The sequence below is a fragment of the Numida meleagris genome, chromosome 1 (genome assembly GCF_002078875.1).
Source record: "Numida meleagris isolate 19003 breed g44 Domestic line chromosome 1, NumMel1.0, whole genome shotgun sequence".
Taxonomy (NCBI): domain Eukaryota; kingdom Metazoa; phylum Chordata; class Aves; order Galliformes; family Numididae; genus Numida; species Numida meleagris.
Window position 1 is genome coordinate 47,888,401 of NC_034409.1, and position 11,521 is coordinate 47,899,921.

Here is an 11,521-nt window from a genome sequence, read left to right on the forward strand (position 1 = left end):
ACCCCAAGGAATTGAAAGGATGTGTGGTAAGAAGCCCAGCTTATCACTTGCTCGGAGCAGACTATCTGGTCTTCTAGACCCTGACAGAAGCAATAGCAGAACATCCCCTGACTGTATTTATTAGACTTTGGATTGATTCTCCATCTCACAATCCCATGTTTTCAAGCAGATGAATGTTAGAAGGCTCCTTCATTATGGGGCATTGCTATGTGGAGATGATGCTTGATACAATATCCTCTACTGAAGGCAGGAGTCCTTCTTTGGAAGGCAACTGCTTATGAAGAATGACACTTGTGAGAATGTCACTAGCTGTGGCCTTAACATAAGCAGCAAAGAGTGGTTTACTCTTTCCAACTACTTTGCCCTTAAATACACAGCTATGAAAGATTTCTTCATCTAGTCTTTGCTCTTGATGCATTTGCATTAAGCCCTGTACAGGGGGGAATAACTGTCACCAGAGAAGGAAAGAAGGGGAGGCTGCACAGGCAGATCTAGGTGTGAATTTCCATGAATCTCTTGATCTGAGTCCTGATCCAAGGATTTACCAACAAAGAAAACGAAACAAAAAAACCCCTAACCCTGAAGTTAATACAGGTCAGTAAATGATAACATGACTATTCTGATAGGGCTGGAGCTAGTACCCAGCGAAGTGCCCTGCCCACCGCTGCCGCCGGGGGCCGCTGTGGTGCACCGCAGGGCCAGGGGAAGGTGGGGTTGAGGGTGGTGCTGACGCAGGCGCACTGGGGCTGTCGGGGACGGCTGGGCGGGCTGACGCGCGTCACCTCCCGCGGGGAGCGCTTCCGGCCGGCTCCCGACCAATCGCCGGGCTCGGCGGTTCCTCGAGCGTCGCCGGCATCACGTGAGCGGCGAGCGTCCGGCGCCAGAGGCGGGTGCTCGGCCGGAGGCGGTCCCCGCGACACTCCTGCGTCCCGTCAGGCAACGCACGCGCGCGCGCGCGCTGCTCCTCCGCTCTATGGTAACCATAGCGATCCACGGCGGTGGCGGATCAATACTGGGACGGCGGCGGCCGTGGCGCCGTGGGGAGCATGGCGACGCTGGTGCTGGATAACGGCGCCTACAACGCCAAGATCGGCTACAGCCACGCGCACGTCAGGTGAGGTTGCGCGGCGGGGCGGGCGCCGTCCCTTCGGCCCCGATCGCTCCCCGGCGATCTCCTCGGCCGCGCGGGAGTCAGCCTCTCCGGTCCCCCCACCTCCCGCTGCCGCCGCCGAGCTCCCGGCCCCGCCCCTGCGGCCGCTGTGCGCCCCGCCCCTGCGGCGCGTGCCGGCCACGCCCCTTCCGCTTTCCCTTGGCGGCGCGGGAGCTGTGAGCCGCGGGTTTACGAGTTAGAGTGGCTGAGGTCGGAGCGGACCTTACAGCTCACCCCGTTCCGATCTCCCGCCGTGGGCAGGGCTGCTACCCACCAGCTCAGGCTGCCCGGGGCCCCCTCCAATCTGGCCCTGAACGCTTTCAGGGACGGGGCGCCCACAGTTGCTATGGGCAGCCTGTGCCAGCGCCTCACGGCCCTCTGCGTAATTGCAAGATTTTCTTGGCAGCCTGTATCAATAAATTGCTTAAAAACAAGGCGTGGCTGCAAGTATATCATTGAAAGCATGCTACTGTGAAAGTAATGTGGAAAGACGACTCATGTCTTACGCTGTGGCGTGTAGGAAATGTTCCCTTTTCTTCCAGCGTCATTCCCAACTGCCAGTTCAGATCCAAGACTGCACGCTTGAAAACCTTCACGGCAAATCAACTAGATGAAATCAAAGACCCCTCCGGCCTCTTCTATATTCTCCCTTTTCAGAAGGTAAGTTAACTCCAATCTAGCGTGGCAGCTGATTGGAAGCAGGTGCTTTAAGGAACGTATTTCATACAATAGGCCCCAGCTGCAGCATATAATGTGGTTTCATAGACAACTAAGCTCAGCAATGTAGAATATAACAATTCTTCTGTCAAAGAGAATAATGCGTGTAGAAAACTACCTTCTTTTTGTAATGTAGTAGTTAACATATCAATGGAAGATGATAGTAACGTTCTTATTTTTTTTATGTAACATCTATTCCTTGGCATAGAATTGTAAAAATTTAGAATTTTTTTTCTCTCAAATCTCTTTATGCTGCTAGCCTGTCAGGGTTTTGAGATTTTTAGATCTCTAGTAATAGTTTTTTTAAAAATAAAGTAAGTTTGTATTTTCTAAATATTTTTTTCTAATAGTTTTATTAGATGTAAATGTATTTTCTAATCTTTTTTTTTTTTCAAATTTCTACAGGGTTATTTGGTAAATTGGGATGTCCAGAGACAGGTTTGGGATTATCTTTTTGGAAAAGAAATGTATCAAGTAAGAGCCTCCTTTGTTTGCTTAATTATCAATTTATGTAGGTTGCATTCTCACTGATAGATTTAGTGTGAATACAACAACTATTAAATAAAAATGGTGAGCTTAATTTTCTTCTTGAAAATGACTTCTATTAGAAATCACAGGGATATTTTAAATTTTTTTTTAATGAGGAAAATTAGGACTTCGAGCTTTGGTGTAGGAGTTTGAAAAACATTTGACAATTTCAGTTTTGTGTGTATCCACACTGAGTACAATCTAGATATGTTAATATTAAATGCATGTCAATCTAAGTTAGAGTTCAAGTCTGTAAAAAAAAAAAATTATTATAGGTAGATACAGTGTGGTTTAGAGATTAAGGAACTGTTGATGTAAAGGAGAGTGATGAACTAGGTCAGTGAGCCAAATTACATGAATTAACTGTATCTTTGGCTAACAATTTTCGGCCAGCTGAATGAATAAAATATAAAGATCTGAAATGGAATTCTTGTTATTTGTCACACCAACTAGATTTAGCCCAAGAAATGTAGAAAGGCTTCTCTTCTGGTTTTTTTTATTGTAAAAAAAAATGCTGTATTGTTATTCATGCTGGATGGTTTTGGGGGGATTTTTTGAGTGACACTTAGGAGGCAGAATTGTACTCAGAATGAAAATAATGTCCCAAAATGCTTAGTCTCTGTACTTAAAAATACACGATACATGATATTTAGCTTTCATTTAAATTTTGGAACTAGAATTCCATTCAGACACGGTTTCAAGAAGAATTTTTGTTTTTTTAAAATCCGTTTTTGTGAGTAAAGGCTTTAGAGAGATAAGGCTTGTAATATGTTTGGGGACATATCTAGGTATGGTGAAAAAAAACTTCGTAAAGTTTTTGCTGTTAAATTCAAGGAATCAGTAAATGTGGAAAGTCCAGGATCTTTTGCTGATCCGGTTAGAGTGTGCTATTTGGTGTGGGATTTCATCTTGATGAAATGCTGAGCTGTTGAAGGGATACTTTTCTTTAGTTGATAGTATCTTATATGAGTATTGTAGTGTTCTTTATGGTATCTCTTTAAATGTTGCATTATAATGTTAAGGATGGTAATGGGAGCAGAGTACATAATAAAGGTGCTCCCTTTTATTATTATTTAGCTCCCTTCTATTATTATTATTTAACCCATTAATGTGTTAAGATCTGTCACTGCTCATAAATTCCTTAAAAAGAAAATGAAGTAGAACTTAATAAGCCTAGCTTCAGCTAACAGATATGGCAAAGGACAATTGTGTATCTAAATTTACATAGTTCTCAATTGCTGCAAAATGTAGTATAGAATCACAGAATTGCTTAGGTCAGAAGGGACCTTTAAAGATCATCTGGTTCCAACTCCGTGCCTTGGGCAGGGCTACCACTCACCAGATCAGGCTGCCCAGGGCCCCATCCAACCTGGCACTGAACAATTCCAGGGTTGCAGCATCCGTAACTTCTCTGGGCAACGTGTTCCAGTGCCTCACTGCCCTCTGAGTAAAGAATTGCTTCCTAACATATAATCTAAATCTCCCTTCTTTTAGTTTAAAACCGTTCCGCCTTGTCCTGTCACTGTCAGATTATGTAGAAAGTCTGTCTTCCTCCTGTTCATAAGTTCCCTTTAAATACTGGAGGGCAACAGTGAGCTCTTCCTGAAAGTAATGGCAATTTGTGTGTATTTTTCATAGGTGGATTTTGTAGATACCAATATTATTATCACTGAACCTTATTTTAACTTCAGTTCAATACAAGAATCAATGAATGAAATCCTATTTGAAGAATATCAATTTCAAGCAGTTCTTAGAGTAAATGGTGAGTAGATCTGATTTTTAATTCACATTTATACATTAGAAAGTTTAAACTTGAAAATAAATAGAAATGTATACACGCATGTGCACAAATTACTTCATTTCTTTCCTGACTCTTGAGTAATGTGACACTAGATGTATTCAAACTGGATTAGACATTCTCCCAGACTTTTTTAAGATCATCGTTGTTTTGTATTAGCAAATAAAATGCAGCGTTGTTGTCAGGAAATGCATTATTAGACACAGGATATCCTTTTAGATAGACTTGAACAATCATGTTGCGTTTAGTCTGTTTGGACCTTAGGAGGGGAAATAGAGCAAGCACTTGAATCCATCATAAAGGAAAAAGCAGTGAGGCAGGGGAGAATATACAATACTTGATCTTAGTGCTGTCAAAATTAGATCATATGTTGGTTGTAGTGTTCTGTATTGAGTTCTTGGAAGTCTGGCGAAGGCACTTAAAATTTGAAGCACTTTGATATCAATGTCAATTCTAAAAGTGTATATTCATGTAAATATTGAGTAAGTTTTCTGTATTTCAGCTGGAGCTCTTAGTGCGCACAGGTATTTCCGGGATAATCCATCTGAGCTATGTTGTATCATTGTGGATAGTGGATATTCTTTTACGCATATTGTACCTTATTGTAGAAGCAAAAAGAAGAAGGAAGCAATTATCAGGTAAACTATATTACTTTTTTTTTTTTGAAGAATTGTTTGCTATATCTGATGTCAACAAAAATCCTTGTGTTACTTCTCCGTAGGATTAATGTTGGAGGAAAACTGTTAACCAACCATCTGAAGGAGATAATCTCGTACAGGTAAAGCATGAGACTTGATATAAAATGAGCCAGTTTACAAAGATATTACTTCTTTGAATTTTAGATTAAACATTGTTTAAAGGGGACTGTTGTCTGTTATAATCTGCTAGCTGCTGTCCTGAGCTTAAAGTTATCACTTCAAAAACTTAACAGCCTAATTCATCTCAGTGCCAGGGCTTTTGAAGTTGCTGAAGCGACCTGCATGTTCACAATGATACAAGTTCTTAAAATTTTCTAAGACAGCTGACTGATAATCTACTGAGACAATTGTCAAGTATACAGCGCTAGATTCCTGCAGTTTGAAAACTAGGGTAACCCATCTCCAACATAAAACTAGACAAGTGACGCTAAGAATTGTAATTATTCTCAAACTTCTCTATTTGAAATGGTGGTTTGTTTGTTTTGCACAGGCAGTTACATGTTATGGATGAAACACATGTAATTAATCAAGTAAAAGAAGATGTGTGTTATGTGTCTCAAGACTTCTACAAGGACATGGAGATTGCCAAGTACGTATGCAGTGCTATTACATGTAAAACTTGGTACTTTGGAATAGTCTATTTGTACAAAGAAATAAAAACTATAGTGTTAATTAGAAAATATTCAAGTTAAGTCAAAGGAAATATTATCAGTAATAAAATTCTGGGGATTTAGAAAACTTGTTCTTTATTGTGTTTTATTTTACATTATTTTTCAGATTAAAAGGAGAGGAGAATACTGTAATGGTAGATTATGTTTTGCCAGACTTCAGCACAATCAAAAAAGGATTTTGTAAGGTATTGATGTTAGAGTTTTTAAGTTTTTTTTTTTTGGACTGTTTTCCCCTGCACAAGTCTTTTCCTGTTGGTTAAAAAGACTTTCTTTTCTCTAATGCTGCGTTGTAACTTCTTTCTGTTCTATGCATTAGTAAGTAGCATTTTTAAAATGCCCGATAGAAGTATCCTGAGACGTATTAATTTGCAGTGTCAAAGCTTTGAAGTAGCTCAGATGCTTGTACGAACATTGTGCGTGGTTTGAAAACTGAACGATGGCAAAGGCTCCATCTCTTCTTTCCTTATTCTGGTAGAAAAATGACAAGATGCATTGTCATCTATGCTTGAAGATTTTGTGATACAATTACGCTGCTGTTTCTCGTGAAGATTCCATACACTTTGTAACTACTTAAGCCCGAGAGTCTATTTAGCTTACATTCTTTCTGCTGGAGGTAGGTCTTGCCTACCTTCTGAGATCTGTACATTTTTTTTTTTTTTAGAAAAAAATGGATTCTAAGCAGTTACCTGAGGGTTCTCCTCTAATTTGCCTCTCAGATGGGAAGGAAAGCAGACAGCTTGTCACTCATTTCCTTAGGAAGCTGATGTGAAAATGAAATACTTCTTCTCTAGCATAGCACTTTGTGTCCTGTTAGTTAACACTTGCAGATTTCTATGCTTGTGCTGTCATAAAACCTATTCTTAATTATCATGTATTTTGTGAAGCTGAAAGATATTTTCTCTTTGTTAAGTGTCAGTAAATCTATGTGAATTTCATCTAAGTGTGCTAGTAAGTAGAAAGCTCAAAGCTGTGCAATAAAACAGCCTGAAAAATCTTCATACTAGTGACAACAACTTAAGTGTTATACTGTTTTTTTTAGTTGGCCATAGTCTCAGTTTCAAAAGCAGTCCCAGTATTTAAACTGTCACTCGTGTGCATACTTCCTTTATTTTGCATTGGGCAAATCTGCAGCTGGTAAGTTGTTAAATTCAATACCAAGTATGTATTGTTATTATTAAAAGATTTATAGGTAATATGACTTAATGTGGAATATGTAGCTTACCACTATAGTACATAAAAAAGATTAGCTGAATACTCCAGAATATAATTTCTCTTCTTAAGCAGTGTTTACTATTCGTGTCTTTAATTTAGCCAAGGGAAGAGATGGTGCTAAGTGGAAAATACAAAACTGGTGAACAAATACTTCGTCTAACAAATGAAAGATTCGCAGTTCCAGAAATACTCTTCCACCCTTCAGATATTGGTATTCAAGAGATGGGAATTCCTGAAGCCATTGTTGATTCTATTCAGAATTTACCTGAAGGTATAATTTAAAAAGTATTTTGAAAGTTGTTATTCTTTTTTAAGTTTGTTTTAGCATCCAAAGAGCTATAAGAAGCTAACGCTCTCAATACGTCAGCTAGGCTGTTGTGAACTTAACTTCTGCATGTATTTCTTAACTCATTTCCAACTCATAACAAAACTGGGGAAGAAAACTAATTTCTGAATACATCCGTAGTCTCTAACTACAGATTCTATTTATTTTAAAGAAATGCAGCCTCACTTCTTCAAGAACATAGTTCTGACTGGGGGAAACACGCTTTTTCCGGGCTTCAGAGATCGAGTCTATTCTGAAGTTCGATGTCTTACTCCAACTGACTATGATGTTTCTGTTGTTCTCCCTGAAAAGTAAGTCCTAAACTGTACTGAACAAGCTTTGCCTTTCTAGCAGAACAAACTATAAAGCAGGATTTCTTTTGCTGGTAAAAAGATGCATAATGTTTATATTAGTCCATTTAAGTGATCCAAAGTGGTTCAAGAAAGATTGTTTTAATTTGTGTTTTCAGAGAAATTGAATGTATTAGAGACCATCTGCTTGTCTAGTTTATTGCCTAATAAACTTTAAGCACATAAGTAGTTGTTTCCAGGATCAGTATTATAAATAGATCAGTAATACTGTAGTCTCAACAAGAGACATGGATACATAAGTATGCATGATTAGAGTTTAGTCTTTTACTTAAAAGAATTATTAGTACATGAATGCTGACGTGTCAATTTTAATGCAGGCACTTCAGGGATTTGAAGGAATAACATCTTTGCAGAGAGCGAATATACAGTTGAGGCAAAACAAGTAGTCGTCGATCATACAAAAAAAAATCTTTACAAGTATTATTAGAGAATACTTTTGAATATTAAAGAATTGTTACCTATGCAAAGAAAATACAAAGACATCTCTATTTCCTACCCCCTTCACACCTGCCTCCCAAAAGTTAGTTCATTTTTATAAAATGGGAAGTCAGTTAGCCCTGACAGAGTTTCAAACTTTGTCTCAAAACTTGACTAGAGCTGGATGGTTTCATTTAGCAATCGAAAAAAGCATCTTAGAGCAGTCTTTTCTGATTTTTTTTTGATAGATGTGGTTAAATAAAAGTATGCAGTGATGATTTCCGAGAACTGTATTTTAAATGAGCTTGCAAAAGATTGACAATGGTTTTGTTCATTTTTTAGCCCTATTACTTATTCTTGGGAAGGCGGGAAGCTCATTTCTGAAAATGACGATTTTGAAGACATGGTAGTAACCAGAGAAGATTATGAAGAACATGGACACAATATCTGTGAAGAGAAATTTGATATATAAGTAACATAGTTGGTTATATTGTTATTCTGTTGTTTTACTCAGAGTGGACCTCTCAGCTGTGGCTTGTTCTGTCAGTTAGGATTGTGTTTTAGCTTTCCTGTACTTAACTGGATTGGGAGAAGTTCATTTTCAGAATAAAAATAAAGTTTTACAAGCCTAATCTTTTACTGATAGCTTCATTATATTCTTAGTCCAAAAAGCCTTAAGAGTGTGAGACAATTAAAATAGTGAATGCTAGTACTGGTATAGCACACAGGGTAAGAAAATAAGATTTTTTTTTTCAATAATGAATATTACTGTTATGCAACTGCATGGACATTAAACAATTCTTAAAAGGTCATTTCAACTTTGCCCATTCTGAAAGTGAATATGTGAGTCTTGGTTATGGTTACGTTAGTGAATAGTCATGAGGGGAATATGATTGAAATATGACCTCTGCTATGGATAATATGCATAGACTTTGAGAAAAAGAGTAATTGGAACATTTCCTTCTTAGAAAGAAGTTGAGGGTTAGTGGGTTGTGGTTTTTTTGTTTGTTTTTTAGAAGAGCAAATAAGTTACCTCCTCATCTTTCTGGAAGCTCTGCTAGGCTCATGTCTGAGGTGAACCAAGTCTGCAGCTGTGGCCTGGTTATTCGTATTTGTTCAAGCTACGTGTAACCCCTCTGTCTGGGAAAAATATCATCAGGTCTTTTCCTTTGCTAAAACACTCTGTTTTTTCCTTCACTGAAGACTCCAAAGTCTTCTAGAAATACAGCATCAATTAACTGCAGTGGTCATAGCAGAGCTTGCTGTTTCCAGACATCATCTATTACTGATACCATTAAAAAAAAAAAAACCCTCCGATATATGATCTTATGTAAAACACTAACCTTTGTTTCTATTCACTTGAAAATGTTTTAAATGTTCAAAGACAAACTAACAGCACAGCATGAAATTTTTGTATTGGGAAATAAAGGGATCAAAATAGGAACGCTAAGAAAGACGGCCCTAAAAAGAACTCTCTCTTCCCCAACATTTTAGAATCAGTAAGAACATACTCATATTAGTAGTATGTACCCCCCAAAAAGTGGATAGCAAAAGAATTAGATAATACAGATGTATTTAATCTTAAAACCTGTTTACTTCTGAAGTGGTGTTTACTAGTCTACGTAAATTCTATACAGTCCTGAGAAAACAATCACATTTTGTCTTTCAATTTACTTGCAGATAATGGTCCATGCATTCTGAAAATCACTGCGGCACAATCAGATTTTGGCTTCCCTAAGTGCCCAGAGTAAATACCTTAGACTATAAAAGCAGCAGGGTAGAACAGAACATCATCAACTAAACATACTAGTATTCCTTAGAGTAATCTCGTGTTACAGCTGCAATGATTTAGGGATCTAAGCAATGCAAAGAGTGAAGGGGAAAGTTTTATTCTATTATGTAATTTAGAAAATAAGGCTTTCAGTAAAAAAGCCTTATTACAAATATCATTTGGTTCTTAAGATGGTACATCAATGTTGCCACTACTTTTTCTTTGTTAGTGCAGTTTTTAAAAAGATAAATCCTCACCTCTTACGGATAGCAGGTAAGTTGGTTCATTAACCATGATTTTTGGAGGTAAAAATGGATGATCATTTATTGGCCTCTACACTCTATTTTACTAGCTGCTTCTAATGCTAAGGGATTTGAAAGCGTTTCGCATTTCATTCTGCTTACGAAAAAAAACCAAATATGATTAGGATACATCTATCTTTCTGTCACTTTCCAAACTGATGCTAAATCAGAATATTAAAGCTTCATTAATGTATTTGGGTCTATCCTGCTTCTAGAATACTAATTATTCCCCTGTGATAGGGCAAGCATATTGGCTCCAAATATGGAAGTTGGGTTTCTTTGTTAGTTCGTTCGTTTGTTTTAAAAAATCTACTTTCAGAGAGCAATTCTCAAATCTCATCACCATCACAAACTCTTTGTGCCAAAAGGATGACAGAGCAGATGAACAGGATCTAAAATTTTGATTTTTTTCCTTATATCTTTCTTTTTAATTGGATGACTATCCAATTAAAAGAGCGCAGAAAGGCTTCTGACATCCATTTGCATTTTATATGCAAATAGTAATATTAGTAGTATTTATGGAATGCTGACAAGTGTCAAACATTGAGATTACATCTGGAAAGTCTAAGAAAAAGAGTTAAAATAAGGACAGCGTATGAACAGTAACAATATTATTCCTAAGCTTATGCTACTGTGTCAGACTGTTCTAGATAACAAAGGAGGGAATAGCACAGAGCTGCATCAGGGGAGTGTCAGGTGGGGGTTAGGGACAGGTTCTTCACCAGAGGGCGGTGGGAATGGAGCAGGCTGCCCAGAGCAATGATCACAGCCTCAAGCTGCCAGGGTTCAAGAAGTGTCTGGACAATGGTCTCAGACATATGGTTTGATTTCAGGCAGTGCTGTGCGGGGCCAGGACTTGGACTTGATGATCCCTTCCAACTTGGGATATTCTACAATTCTATGATTCCACAGCTGAGTTGCTTTGAAAAGGACCGCCACCATTTGCAAAATGTTTGTATGAAAGTTTTACAGACAGATATATAAAGCATTGCTTTCACATTTTAAAGATATTTTTACTGTGCAACATCAGTTCTCTTTCTCAATATATAAACTCTCTAGCAACCATACCTAATTTTACAAAAATAGAGAAAAATATCACTTCACAAATCGGCCCCTTCTGTGAACTGACTCACACCCACCAGGGTAGAGTCAACAGAAGAAAAGCAACAGATTCTAAACACAAGCGAGGAAGTTTTTGGTGGTGGTGATCCCACTCGTGCTCTGCTCTCAACGCCACACCGGAACACCAGCCTAACCAACAACCCATACCAAAGTGGCTGGCATGTTTCTCCCCCAGTGTAACTGCTATCTCTCCGGAACCACAAGGCAAGGCCATCAGCTCCGACCCCGACTCCAGCAGGGCCACGTCCAAGCGGCTTCTGGAGATCTCCCAATTGCTGAGATTACCACACCCACTCTGGGCGACCCCCGCTGCTCCTCGCGGCCGCAGCACCGCACCTCAGCCGGGCACGAGCAGCCCCTCACACCCCGCCCCGCCTCCCGAGGTGCGGAGCTGACCGAGCGGCCATAACGGAAGCGGCCGCGCGCATCACTTCCCGCC

At 39.1% G+C, this 11,521-nt stretch overlaps 1 protein-coding gene across 1 annotated transcript; it reads left to right on the top strand.

Moving 5' to 3' along the window:
• Positions 846–8,519, top strand: ACTR6 (ARP6 actin related protein 6 homolog). Its single transcript, XM_021410686.1, has 11 exons — positions 846–1,114; positions 1,693–1,810; positions 2,273–2,341; positions 4,034–4,157; positions 4,696–4,831; positions 4,915–4,971; positions 5,382–5,480; positions 5,669–5,747; positions 6,874–7,045; positions 7,272–7,410; positions 8,230–8,519. The coding sequence occupies exons 1-11, from the start codon at positions 1,047–1,049 to the stop codon at positions 8,357–8,359; spliced, it is 1,191 nt and encodes a 396-aa protein (XP_021266361.1). The 5' UTR covers positions 846–1,046; the 3' UTR covers positions 8,360–8,519.